We start from the raw sequence: 14,293 nt of genomic DNA, 5'->3' as shown, positions 1-14,293 counted from the left end.
ACATGAGTGGCATTTCCTATTTATGGTCAGACTCCTGAATACAAAGTTAAAACAGAAGTTGAGGCAGCTGGATGGGGAAAACAGGGTCAGGTTGGAGAGGAGGGAGGGTTTGGTGGGTTCACCATTACAGACTTTGGTTGTGGCAAGGGAAAGTTAAAAAGGTGCCTAGAACCAGGTATTCAAAATTACTTTCCTATTTATGTAGTGATGTGTGAAGTTTAATTTATGTGTAAATACTGACTCATATTGTTACATAAAAGTAGTATTGACGTTTTTTATGGAAAGATTCTTTTTGGTTTCTTGCCATTTCTTGGCCTACATTCCCAGACTACAGAACCTGCCTGGTGTGATTCAGCCCAGCCTCAGTTGTGAGTGCTTGTTCTTTGGTGACCTGCTGCATGCATCAATCCTGCACTGGAAAGGGATCAGCATGTGGCAAGTGTGGTTGTCATGTATGGGATTCCTCACCCCGCTGCTGTGGAACCTGGAAGTGCTGGTGGATGGCAAGCAGTGGCTTCAGAGCTGCCTTGGTGGGGAGCTGCCTTTAGTGACACATACAGCCATAGGGTTGTTACGGTTATAATGTTACTGGAGGCAGTGGACAATCAAGGATCCTTGCAGATAACTCCTTGTCTCCCACAGCCAGAACAGGAGTATATTTCTTTGCAGAATTGCTGAGCACTCACAGTTTTGCTTGAAACAGATGAAGAGCTATAAAGTTGTTAAGTGTGTCACAAATTAGAACTAGATACCTTGAGCCAAGCACCTAAAACTAGAGGACAAGTCTTGCACTTGAGTCTCTTTCTGTCTCTATTTGGCACTTGGAAAGTGCAGACGATAAAACTTTTTTCTTGCAGGGGTGTTGAGATTAGGGACTGCCCTTGGAGAACTGGGAGTGATGAATGTCATAGAAATTCCACAAGCAGATTAATAGCAAAGTTCTGTGAGAGGTTTGAAGAGTGGGCACTAAATGCAAGCTGTAGCTGGAGCCACACACTGAACTGTGACAACAAGCACTGACTGATGCCTCTTCTGTGCACATATGAATTAATATGAACAGGATAATGTGAGATGTGCATCAGAGCCCATAGCAAATGCTTATGCAGAAGATCCCAGATTATGCTGGTAACCTTGATTCTGTCATATCCAGTGTTCCAACAGTAATTGTAATTGTAGTGTTTCTCTAAAATAGTTCTACTGTAAGCACTGTTCATAAATTAAGAAATTCCATCTGCACTTGTGCATGTTTCCATACTTAGTCCACCTAATGAGAACTGTGAGGTTCATCGTCCTTTGAAAGCTTTCTCAGTAGTAAATGTGATCAGAGACACCAGAGCATTCTCTTGGCTATCAATCTGCAGATAATAGAAGGTCCATTTCTTAAGTACACACAGAAAAGGAGAAGAAGAAATACTGGCTATGACATAAAATGAATTGTCTTCCTCCATGCCCTTGTAACCTAGGGCATGTAGTGCAGGCTGCCAGCCATCGCTTTACAGATTTAGAAGTGCTGGAATCTCTCTGTCTGTAGCAGGCTGCCTGATGGATTGGTGAGTAATGGACTCAGGGAGTGCATTACCAGCACCCAGACTAACGTCTAGCACTTGCCCATGGCTTTGGCTATAGATCATCCACTGTGCTATTCATAAGCTCTTGCCAGTCTGTCTCTGGCACTCGTGCTGCCGCTGTAACACCGTTTGCCTGACGAATTCTGCACCAACTGCCACATTTTCAGAAGGTGAAGAGTAAATGAGGAGAAAAGAGTGAGAACCAGTTCTCCAATTCTCTTGCTCTTTGGAGGGCAGGTTAAAAGATAAGGTAATGGACATAGTACTCACTCACCCGGTGTTTCTAGCACAGTAGCCTGGAAAATATGTTTGGGCTTGCTGCTCACATTGAGGCACTGTCCTACCTCTGCCTGAGGTACCTGTGCCTGGGATCTTTTCTTGCTCAGGCAGACCAATGTTATAGGTCATGGCAAGATAGGAAAGGGAGGGAGAGGTGATGGTGGTGTTGGGTATGCCTCTGACATGGCCTCTGGAGTGTTGGAAGAAATGTCTGGGTGGTGCTATCAAGATTTGGCTGTTTGTGAGCTAAATGAGGTAGAACCAACCTTCACAGCAACGACCACCTCCCAGGCTGACCTCTGGGCTGGCTCTGATGGACAGGGTAGGTGTGTGCAGAGAGGAATGAATTCCAGTTCTGCCCTGCTCAGGAGCTTTTACTATTCCTTTAGACACCATGATATGAATAGGACTCCAGGGTCACAGGGTTGTGACTTCTTTGTGTGATTGGGGTGAGCTGGATTCCTCTTTCCTCCTTTCACTTGGACCACCGCCCAGCCATGAGAAAAGAACAATCCAGTCAGCTATGGATTTAAACTGGTGACCCACCCCACTGCCAGCTGTGTGAAACACGCAAGACCCGTTCTGGTTCCTGAGACCAGCCTGGATGCTTTACTGATAGTGAAGATGTAAGCTTTGCTTTGTTATTCTGGGCTCTTTGGCTTTGTATTTTTTACAAGAAGTTATTAAATAAACTTCTGCAGTTTTTATTAACATATTCCTGATGAGTTTTTGGAAAGGATGAAGCCTTCATCTAAGGAATTTCCTCTACAGCAGTTATAGTAATGATTGCTGCTAAAACCAGACAGCAGAAGCAACATTGTAAAAACACTGCACATGAGGGAGGGACATTTTTCAGTCCCAGGAGTCTTGTGAAATAAGAAATAGCCCAGACTGAGCAACAAACACTTTATATTTTCCTGTACAAGTTTACTTCATGTGTTAGGGATGTTATGCCTTTTAAGGGAATAGTAGCAATGACACAAATGTTTTTGGGGTGCAAGATATTACACTCTTAGAGAAAGACCTCTTTGTACTAGGGCTTTAATTGAGGCACTGCATAGGGAGCTTGGGCACCTTTCCATTGCCTAGAGCAGGGAACAAATTCTGATTCTTTGCATTTTTCACATTAATTCCACCAAAAGTCACCACTAATTCACCAGAAGTCTGGGGGTATTTTGGATACAGATGGCAGATTTGGGTTGTTGCAAAGAAAGGTGATGCTGCTGAATAGAAGCTATAAACCCAGAAATTCCCAGTGAGTATTATCCATCAGTTTATTTGCCTACTATTTTGGGAAATGTTTCTGGTAATAAAGCGTCATCAATGTATTATTTCTTCTGGCCAATCTCTCTCAGCCTGCCTATAAAAAACTCGTTGTGGCCTATATTTAACTGAAAATAACCTCTGCTTATTTCCTCTCTTTCACCATGAGTTTTATTCCTTTAACAAGCACAACAGCATGCTGCTCCAGCTTCAAAGAGAAAATTAATTCCATCCGCAAAAGGGTCAAGTGCTGGAAAGTGCATAGCAATGCAGTTTGCATGGCAGGATCCAGGAGATATGATGCTAATAAGATTCCAAGATGAGAACAGCAGACTGGCTCTGGGGATTCAGATGAAGGGTTCTGTAAATTTTAAAAGAAATGGTCTCCAAAAACTAATGATGTCTGCTTTCCAATTCATTAATAATGTGAAGCAGGGAGATGGGAGTGAGAAGCAGGCTATGCTTTGAAATATCAGAATGTAACAAGGGAAAAAACAGCGAGAGCTCATCTCACCGGGGTCATAAAGCTCGGAGGAACAGGCAGGCTGCAGGGAAACACAGTGTAGGTGCCTGGAGGGAAGGAAATTGCACTGTGTGTTCTGCAATGTGTAATTTATGCACAGACTCTTTGTCAGCATTGATGTAAACTTTCTATGGAGAAAAAAATGCTGTTGTATTGACAGATCTTTTTCCACATTCTTGTTTAAGGTGACTTAGTACACAGGATATTTGATGAGTTTTAAAAACTGATATTAATTGCCTTAGCATATTTACAAATGGCTTTTGGTAAACCTTCCCCTTCACCTTTCTGCATTGAATGCACAAAACCTTAAGCTCGTTTGTAATTAATATTGGAAGAAAACCCCTCAGGCAAAGCCTAATGAACTGAGAGCAATTCTGAGCTTCCCTCTGCAATATCTTGAGAGCCTTTGCCTTTCGGAGGGCTCTTGGACATACCATGTGACCTTATTGCTTTGCATCACAGCAGTGTTCCATTACCGCTGCAGCATTTGGTGCTGCTGCTGCTGCTGTGCTGACATGATGCTGGAGTCTCTTCCCTGTGCCTGCAATGGGCAGCCAATGGAAAATGTCTGTGGCTGAGCACTTTCTGGAGTGGGAAGTTGTGATGCAGCAGGATTTAGCTCTGACTTTTATTCTGACAAAGCTAGTATGATTGTAGAGTGAGGTTAAGGTCTTCCTCATGTCTTTTCCTACACTTTTCCTAAAGTGTGATACTTTCCCATCTCACCTTGAAACCTGTCAGCAATGGCTGATAAGGTTCTGTAAGAACCTTGCTACCATTGGGAGCTCTTCAGAGGGAGAGGGCATCCACTTCCAGCCCTCAATCTACCCTTGTCACTGCCACTGCAGTGGGACCCTGCGCCAGGCTCCTGCGGCTGGACCTGCCCGTACCAGGGCAGCGAGGGCACTGGTTTTATTCCATATGTCCTCCATCCCTGAACTCAGCTCAGTCCTGCTGTGTGGCAGTGCAGGTTTTAGCCCAAGTAAGATCAGTGTCTCCTCTCTGCTGCATTGCACTGCCCTGGAGCCCTTTGCCTGTGTCTGCTCTTACAGTCTACAGGGCCCATCTGCTTCCTTTAGCTCGAGCTGTGTTCTCCCATCCACATGCCTTGCTCCAGACAAGTGACCTCGCTTAAATGCAGGATTCAGAGGGGTGTTCAGTAAATGACAGCATGTGCTGGGAATCCCTGCCCCTTCAGAAAAGCTGTTCTCATGAGGGCTCATGCTGAGCTGCAGAATCCAGGGGTGTCTGGGGTGCAGTGGGTGGTTTGGGGTTGACAGCTCATACAGCCTAAAAAGGGGACTGGAACTGAGGTTTGCTTCCTTGCTAAAGCCTCAGCCATGAAAATTGATGAAGTGGGGCTCTGCATCATGGCTGCAATGTGTTCACAGAAGAGGTTTCTCTTACAGCGTTTATAAATACATCCAAAGATGATGGGGCTCTCAGTATTGACAGATGTGCCTCAGCTGTCCATAACACAACCACAGAGTCATTGGCAGCAGCTTCAAAAGCCACACCCTTCACTCGTGGGGCTTTTTTTTGCATGCTCTTGGTCTCCAGTGAACATCCATAGATTGCCTTTAAAGCAAGCAGCAGGGTGACACAGCCATGTGTATCAAGTTCTCATATCTGCATCTCAGGTGTTTCCTCGGGGAATTTGTGTCTTCAGGAAATCTAAATAATTTCTTTGAGGGTTTTCCCAGTGAAGTTCTTGTTATTCAGTATTTCCACACTTGCCTGCAGCCTTGGTCAGTCAGTGGAAGCAGGTAGCTCAAAGTTGCAGGAGGCATACTTGTGAGCATCAGGACTCATGGCAGTAGTAAAGAGGTGAAACCAGCTGGTATGTGGAGACCCTTTTTTGTACTGTTCTTCACCAAGACACTGAGCAACTGGGTTGATTTCTGTGTCAATGATCTTCCATCACAAACTGCTGTGGTTTGCAGCTTGGCAGTAACATCACTGTGGCCACCAGGACCTCAGAATAAGCTGCAAAATTTTTAAGGTCTTTGCCTACTCCTGTGTTTGTCTGCTCCTCTGTCTATTCAGTTCAGCATTCATATTTTTTTTTTTTCTGGGCTTCCCCTCACTCTTGTGAGAGCTTGTGTCAATGATGACTGTAGTCATTTTACAGCTTCTGCTTCCCCTTCCTCAGCGTCCAGCATCCATGTGATGCACACAGGAGCTGCACAGATCCATTGCTCCTGAAAACCAGACCCTGTGCTTGTCCGTTCAGTGTGTGCCCAGTAGCCAGTGTTTCATGTGTCATCACCTGATACTCCAGCCAGAGATGAGGGATGCTGCAGTGAGGGGAAATGAGTGGTGGGAAGAACATGTCTGCACCCTTCACCCAGAGAATCAAGACACAGGAATGTCAGGCAGGGAAGATTTATATTATCTGAGCTGACTAGTTGCAGATTTCTTGTTTCATCAGAAAGCCCTGACTTTTCCACTGATGCCATCCAGAACTCTGCCAGAGGGACTGTGTCTTGGTGCTGTTCAGATGTTGTCATATGATCCCTTTTCCACTTCTTTTCACACACACGCACACAGTGTATGAAAACACACGTTTTCCCAGCAGTCCCCTTTCCATTGCTTCAGACCAAGCCAGGCTGTCTGATTATTCCTCTTGACAAGTGCAAAAATGCTGGATCCATGGCAGAAAACCTCTTGTGATGAGGAAGCTCTCACTGCAAATAATGAGCCAGATTTCCGTGGAAACCTGCACTGTTCCAGACCCTGGACAGGCCACAGATCCTACAGCAGGATTCTCTTCTCCTAACAGATACCTAAAGGCACATTTTCTTTTAATTAAATATGAAAATCTATAATGCAGTCATCTTGATGCCTTTTGCTAGGTTTATTTTTATACTCCATTTCCTTTTTTTGTTCTCAACATCTCCTTCCATTGGGAGGGAATTTTCCATACCATCTGTGTATGAGGAGTGAATGGGACTGAAGGACTATAGGAGCAAGACAGAGGTCAGCTGTGGTCTTTTCCGTAGAATAATACTGATGTCACACAGTTGATATTTTTAAGCAGTTGTCTTTAAGTTTCAGTATTACCAGGCTTTAGAGTCCAGTGAGTATTTGTCATGACACTTAATGCTTCATTTTCTGTCTTTACACTCAGGAAAAATAAAAAATATTTATTATTCCAGTAATATTCTGACAATATTTTACTATTTTTCTCTGCAGCCAAAGGACAAAAATAATTTAATTTCCCCAACATGAAGATAATGCCATGAATCCCAGCTCTGTGGAGGGAGCTGCTCTGCAAGACTGCTCAAGAGCCTCTTCCCTGTGTACAGACTCCTTTGGTCTCTTAATTCCTCTCAAAGTCTCCCAGCTTTGGCTCCTCCTTTTTGCCTTATTTTTCGTTTTGACTACTTTTCTATGCTCTAAGGTCACGGGTTTTCCCTATGGAAAGAAAAAGTTCAGCCTTTCCTAACCTTTCCTACACCATTTTCCCAGCTGGCATCACAAGCCCCCTTCCAAGCCTGGCGGTGCTTGGGCACACAGGACGAGCAGGGAATTCTCCAGCCTCCTCTCCCTCCAGCTGGCAGCACGAGGGGCAGGAGAGGGCTGTGCACTCCCTGCCCTCACTGCCCTGTTCCCATCCTGCTGCTGCTGCTCTGCAGCTGGAGCCAAGCGCGGCACAGACAATGTGCTGGAGCATTCTGAGGGGAGAGGGAAGAAGGCTGTTCCATCTATCGCTGGCAATTTAGATTCAGAGACATTTCATCTGCAGTTCCCTCAAGTGCTGAATTGAATAAAACCAGAGCAGCGGTGGAAAAGGAGGTGGGGGAAGGGCTCCAAGCGCTCTTAGCTAAACAAAAAGAGACAGGCAGCTCATAAAAAAGGAATTGCATCCTTGAATTGAAAATCTGGATTCACAGGGCAGGGAGGAGGCCGCGTGGCAGAGCCCACCCATGGGCAGGGGCCAGGGAGCACTGCTGAGGGCTTCTGGCACTCCTGCAGCCAGAGCAGATCACAAGGCTCATTTCTGGGTTTCCTGGTTTTCTGTTGATTTTTTGAAGCAGGAAGAACAGAGTCCCAGGCTTTGGTTGCAATTTAGGAAAAAACCCTTTCCTTTACTTTCCAGTGTTTCAGGAGAAAAGCACAAAAGCAAAACCCTCAAGGGTCAAAAATTCATAAGAACAAGTAACTTAGCACTTGTAATTTTGTAAACATTTTCTGTTGGGGGCCAGACTCATCCTTCCCAAATGCAGCTGTAGGATGGTAGAACAGTTCTCACCATTATGTGTTTTTATTCCTCTGCCTTTGAGGGAATTGCTGCTGGTGGCTGCTCTGGCTGTGCACTGCAGCACCTGGATTTCTCTGGATCTGTCCTATTCCCCAGGTGTGAGGTGAGGATGGTTTCCCAGGAGCACCCATCCTGGCCAAGGCTGGGAAGAGAGGGACAGCCATCAGAGAGAACTGGGTTACAGCAGACATCCTTGGGGTCTCTCCTGCCTTGTGTGAGTGTGGTGCCAACGCCTCTGTGCGGTGCCACAGGGGTGGCTGTGGCCTCCTTTAGCTGGGAAGGCAGGTCTTTTGTTTTCCCCCCTCCCCACCTTCTTTATTGCCCCTCTGCTCCCTTGTAACATGTTAATGCTAAGTCTGATGCCTTACACTTTGCTCAGCCCTGCAACCTTGCAGGCCAGGTACAGGTGTGCATACAAAGAGCGCATTCTCAGCCCTGCTTCAGAACAGGTCAGACTCCACAGCCAAAGCCTGACCAGCACTGAGGTGATCCCGTGGTACAGCTGGGCAACCTGGGCAGGTGTGTGGCACAGGGCTGATGGCAACTTGGCCAAGTGTTGTGTTTGCATTACAGTGTTCCCTGCCTAAAAAGTGTCCTCTGCCTTCATGGTGCACCTGTGGAATCCCACATGAAACACAAAGATAAGACCAGGGTGAGGAGCTGGGACTCCTCAGGACAGCACCGACACCTTCTCTTCAAGTGATTTCAGATGTAAAACAGGGGTTATGATTCTTACCTGTATCACCAGAATTTGGGAGTCTGATTAGCCACATTCTGTAAAAGATTGAAGCAGCCTTACTGTAAATCCTGGACCAAAGACCACAGAACAGGAGAGGCTGTCTCACGGGCATGTATTTATGCTGCCCTGTTTCCCTGTGCTATCGATCCAGCAGCTTGCTAAGATACAGCCCTACCTGCTGTAGTGGTCTAATTCATTTTTAAGCATCATTATTTTTCATGTCGTGGTCTTCCCTTGCTTCGGGTGCTTCTCCCCACCCATCCCAAAAAATGCCCATTCCTGTCTGTCTCTAGGTGTGTGACGCTCGCACATGTGTGTGTGCATACCAGGGAGATGGAGAGGCAGCTTCAGCTGCACTAAGCAATTAAACTCCAGTAGCTCAGGGATGAGCAGGAGGCCGTGATTTTCTTTTCCTTCGCAGTAATTGCCTCTGCAATCAGCTTTGATCACCCGAGAGCAGAAGAGATGAGTGCTGCGAGTTGACATCAGTGGTTTTAATATAGCCATTTACATATACAGGAGCAGTGCAGCATACAGCTTTCCATAGCGCCTCTGACCTGAAACCATCGCCGCTCCATAGATACCTCATTTAATTTAATACTTCACCACCACTGCGGAAGCCATACGATGGGGATGGGAGGGGGCATAATCAAGCCCTCACTCTCTCGCTCTCTGTGCATGTCTGTAAAAATGACATGAAAGTAATTGCTTTTGAAAAGCAAAGCAGAAATGGCACAATTGATTCCACTTAAATGAGAGGAGAAGGGCTGGAGGTGGGGGATGCTCACCCTAAACATGCCACCTTCTTTCCTGCTGCAAACACACCGCTGTGTGGGGCTGCGCTGGGACAGAAGACAGGTGGGCTTGTCTGAATGGCATGGCAAGGAGGGAAGCTAGGGCAGGCAGTGCTGCTTTGGGCAGGATGCACCCTCTGGTGACCTCAGACCCACAGGCAGATGTTGCTCCATGGAGCCATGTGACATGCCCTGTTGTCACAGGCACTCCTGGTACCCGAGAGCTGGCAGGGAGCTTTAGTGCACTGAAAATCCTAGAATCCCTCTGTCTCCCAAACCCACTCACCTGCCTGGCAGCTGGGGGGAGGGGGATGATGAGGAGACATCAGCTCCTCTCCATCTCTAACGTGTCTCTGCTTATCCCTGTTGACAAAGCTTTGTGAGCCTATGGTTTTGGAATCTATCCAGTCTGCTGCTGCTGCTGGATGCTCAACCTTCTGCCAAGGACCTCCCAGTGCTCCCCTCTGTGACCTGGCACACCACTCAGCCCCCCACAGGTAGAAGCCAGGACCTGGCACAATGGCTGTGCACTGCCTGTGTGTGCTGAAATACATCTTTAATGTAGACATTAACATGATTTCATGTTAATTACCTGCAAATTGATTATTAACATATTTATTGAATGTTGACAGCTGGGTGACAGTCTTCAATAAATATGTTTTACTTATGAGTTAGCATTAATTAATATCAAAATCCTCTCTAGGTTTAGCAAGTCAGTGAACATTGATGATGCCCCTCTGTTGTTACCAGTGTTGCTGGATGTTGGTGGTGTTGCTGGCACCACTCAGCTGTTCCTGGCAGCAGTGTGGAGCACAGGTGGGCCCAGGGGGTCCAAGGGCAGTGGCAGTGCTGGAAGGATGGATGGACATGTGCCCAGAGGGAGAAGCCTCTGGGAACCGTTGCTCTTGGGAGAGCTTCCCATGCAGCAGGGCCTGCCTGAGTGCAGGAGGACTGCCAGCTTGAGCCAAGGTGGAGGTGGCCAGGCAGTACTTGCAAAGAAGCTCTGGAGACCCCTTTCTCCAGGACACGGGGCTGCTTCCAGGTATATCTGAGCAGCAGAAGCAGGACCCTTGGTTATGACAGGGCATGACACAATCCCCAGCCAGCAATGCAGAGGAGTTCTTATGCTAAATTTAAACCACCAAGCAGAACAACTCCTAAGCTGCATGGCCATCATTTTCTCTTGCCTCCCCATCCTTAGCAGGGCAGGAGCCATACAGTGCCTGCTGACTGTGGCTTCTCTCACCCATCACAAGAAGATGAGCAGCATCCCTGAGGAGTAAATAGCCAAGGCAGAGGGGAGAGTGGCTCTGTGCAAGGGTCAATACTTGAGTCTTGTTTTACTAATGCTCCTTCATTGACATTTATGATCCTCCCTGCTTTTGCCTTGTGCAAACGCCTTACAGCTGGGACAACAAGAAGTGAATATGCTGAACCCTTAGAGCTGCTCCTGTTCAGGCAGAATGGGAGGGAGATGGACAGGCTGTGGGGTACCTGAGCCCCTTCTGCTCTGCTCCGAGGACAGCAAACACAGGGAAAATGCCTGAAGAGCTCAACACGCAGCTGCAACAGGAGCTGGGTGTTTGGTTACTGGTTAGAATAATTTTGGTCTTGGTCAGCTGCTCTTTGCTTCCCTTACCATGGGAGTCTGTCACCCCTTCCATGAGCAGAGGCAGGTACCCCAGTCAGCAGAGTCTGTTTTCCTGAGCTGGATATGTCTGCCTGCTGCAGGCAAGCATGTCAAATCACACCTACCATATTGGCTTCCTGTCCCCAGAACATCAGATTTTTGCAGCTAATGTGAGGGTGGAGGTGTCTCCTCCTGCCAATCCCCACCCCCAGCAGCATCAGGTCTGTGCTGTTCAGGGTTTTGTTAAGCTGTTTAGTATTAATTGATTTTTTTTTTCCATTTTTTCTTTCTTTCCCTGGGCGGGTCAATAGCTGGATGCTCAAGAGCAGAGGATCTATCAACAGCAGACCAAGCAGAGGGAGAGGCAGGCAGACCTGGAGCAGAAATGCAGCCAGAGCAGCAGCTCAGCCAGGACCTGAAGGCGAGCCACCAGCTATGGAAGGGAGCTTGGAGCAGGTAGGAGAAGATACAAGACCACTCTAGCTCATCAGCCCAGGCTGAGAAGGGAACTCTATTTAATGCATTCACAGCAACAATGATAATCTGCTGCTCTTGTTTATATAGCAGCGTAAGGAAAGGCTGAAGATGTGAGAGTAGAGTCTGTCACCTCCCAATGAGGAGAGGAAAGGTCGGAGGCAGCAGGGACATGGCTACAGCTCTGCTGGCTGTAAATGGGTGGTGGGATTGCAGTTGCTGTGGGGGTGTGATGGCTGTCATGCACAGATGTTGTAGGTGCTGCTCCTGCTGCTGACCTTGGAGAGACAAGATGAGGATGGCCACAGAGATACTGCCTCAGGACAGAGCTGTCCTGACTAGTGGTGACATTTACATGCTGTGAGCCAGGAGATTGGGATTGCTCAGACCTGTTCAGCCATGCTGCTGTGGACAAAGCCCTCAGCTTGCTCCTGGCCATCAGGGTGGGAGCACCCCCGTTGCCTGCTGGAGGCCTGCTGGGCAGCCTATGCCAGTCTACCCCATGCTGGGTCTGTTTGCCCCTGCCCTGCCACTGACTCCTGTATTTCAGAACCTGTAGAAGTCAGACCCTTTTCTCAGTGTGTTCTCCTGCATGTGAGCCTGGCTTGAGAAAGCACATCACTCCCACCTCTACAGCAATCAAGCTGTCTGCCTGATGTCTGCTCAGGCAGCAGCATTCCTCAGTGTACTCCAACCACAAGGTCTAATTTGGATCCACGTGGCAAACAGGTGAGGAGAGCTGATCCTGGAAACCTGAGGAACTCCTGCTGCTGCACACTGCAGCATGACTTGCTTCACCTCATATCCACTTGTCATCCCCTTCAGCACCACATAAGCCATTAAAAAAAATGTGTCTATTTTAACAACTTGCTAGTGAAATATGCTTGGGGTTCTGATAGAATAAACCAGGTACTTTGGAGTACCAGGTACCAGCATATTGGATGACAGGATAAGCTCAGCACTGCTGGTTTGTCTGAGCAGCAGCTCAGAGGGCAGCATTTAAAATGGGGGGGTGTGGGGGGGTGGTCCCCCCTATTAGTCATAGTGGAGACATTTTGTTTCATTTAATGTGGTGATGATAAATATATTCCTATGAATATGTTCATATATCTAATGATACATACATTGTAATATATATGAACACAATGCAATGATTATATTTATTGCTTTTGAAGGAAAGTTACGAGATGTTGTTCTATTTATTCCCACATCATCCATTGTTCTGTGTGTGAGGAACCAGCCAAGAATGCGGGCTGAGCTGTGCGTGGTAAACCTGCATTCCAATTGCCCACAGTGAAGGTGGGAGCAGGATGTGTGTGCCTTTGTCTGTGTTTGTGGGTGGTGGCAGATGGATGAATGCTGGAGAGGGTCAGCATGTGCCTTTGTTTTGTTCTGCATATGCATATGGATGACTGTGTGTTGATTTGTGCAAGGACAGGATGGCAGGGTGGGAATGACACCCTGCTCCTTCCCTTCCCTTCCCTTCCCTTCCCTTCCCTTCCCTTCCCTTCCTTCCCTTCCCTTCCCTTCCCTTCCCTTCCCTTCCCTTCCCTTCCCTTCCCTTCCCTTCCCTTCCCTTCCCTTCCCCTCCCTTCCCTTCCCTTCCCTTCCCTTCCCTTCCCTTCCCTTCCCTTCCCTTCCCTTCCCTTCCCTTCCCTTCCCTTCCCTTCCCTTCCCTTCCCTTCCCTTCCCTTCCCTTCCCATCTCTCCACCCACTGATAGCAGATTCAGCTGAGCTTTCTGTTGGTTTCAGTGTGAGAGTGGCAGATAAAACAGCCTAGCTCTCAACTTGAGTTATGGTCCTGCCCTTTACAGAAAAACTGGCAGCACAGCCCTGCTTGTCATCTTAGTCCCCCACCTGATCATGAGCTCTCCTAGTGAATGAATTAGGATTTGGCATATCATCCTTTAATACAGCCCCCATGCTAATGTCTTTTTGAAATGGAACTGAGAAAGCTGTTAACCTCAGTTAGCCAGTTGTCCTCACTGTGACCTGGATAAATCATCCAAGCAGGAGCACTGAAGAACAGTGTTCTGGCTGTTTTTTAATATGGAGTTGGAAGGGAAGGGTTGTGCTTCCAGCTCATGCCATGAAGACTCCTCTGCACAAGGGTTGTGCAGCAAAAGGACCAGTGTGTTCTTACACCAGAGGCCCTGATGGGGCTCCAGGCTGTGTGTCCACTGGTACACCCCCTCCGCTGGCAGCTGCCGAGGGGTCACAGTGTCACACCACAAGTGGGAAAAGGTGACATGCTGGATCTGGAGAATGGATCAGGATGGATTCCCACAGGGACCCCAGGAACAGGTTCCTTCTGCTCCTCCCATTGGGCATGTTTCAACATCCAGCCCTTCTTCATGACCTTGTGGTTTTCCACATTTCTTCCCTTCAGCTGGGGGCTGGACTTTCCCCAGGGATGCCTCCACCACATTCTGAAGGCATCTGGCCTTGGGCTGGAGAAAGAGATGAAGAGGACACTTTAGTGTCTGCCACCAGGAGATAGGGATCTACAGGAACAGGGAATCTCTCTCCATGAGCTGTTTTGACTCTGGGACCTGTTATCTTTATAAAGGCCTCATTACTTCATCTATTTTCACAGAGCATCTGCTCTGAGCTACAGTTCTGTGTGGAAGAGAGTTCTACTAGACAGGGCTTGTTTTGTGATTTATGATCTGGCTGTTTTGTGGGGGTTTGAGTTTTTGGTTTTTACTTTTGCATGACTGAGGGAGATCACAACCCCAACTGTATGTAAGAAACTCCA

At 47.5% G+C, this 14,293-nt stretch overlaps 1 protein-coding gene across 1 annotated transcript in view; it reads left to right on the top strand.

Annotated features, from left to right (window-relative positions):
- The window catches only part of PMFBP1 (polyamine modulated factor 1 binding protein 1), an 86,851-nt gene that overhangs the window by 59,109 nt on the left and 13,449 nt on the right, over positions 1-14,293 (top strand). Inside the window, 2 exon segments of the mRNA XM_088062424.1 lie at positions 11,372-11,451; positions 11,454-11,474. Coding sequence (XP_087918550.1) covers positions 11,372-11,451; positions 11,454-11,474 — 101 coding nt within the window.

The sequence above is a fragment of the Pseudopodoces humilis genome, chromosome 14 (assembly GCF_049639895.1).
Source record: "Pseudopodoces humilis isolate 2021_Gansu_Grassland_sample_001 chromosome 14, ASM4963989v1, whole genome shotgun sequence".
NCBI classification, from domain to species: Eukaryota; Metazoa; Chordata; class Aves; order Passeriformes; family Paridae; genus Pseudopodoces; species Pseudopodoces humilis.
This window is presented reverse-complemented; position numbering and strand designations above follow the sequence as displayed.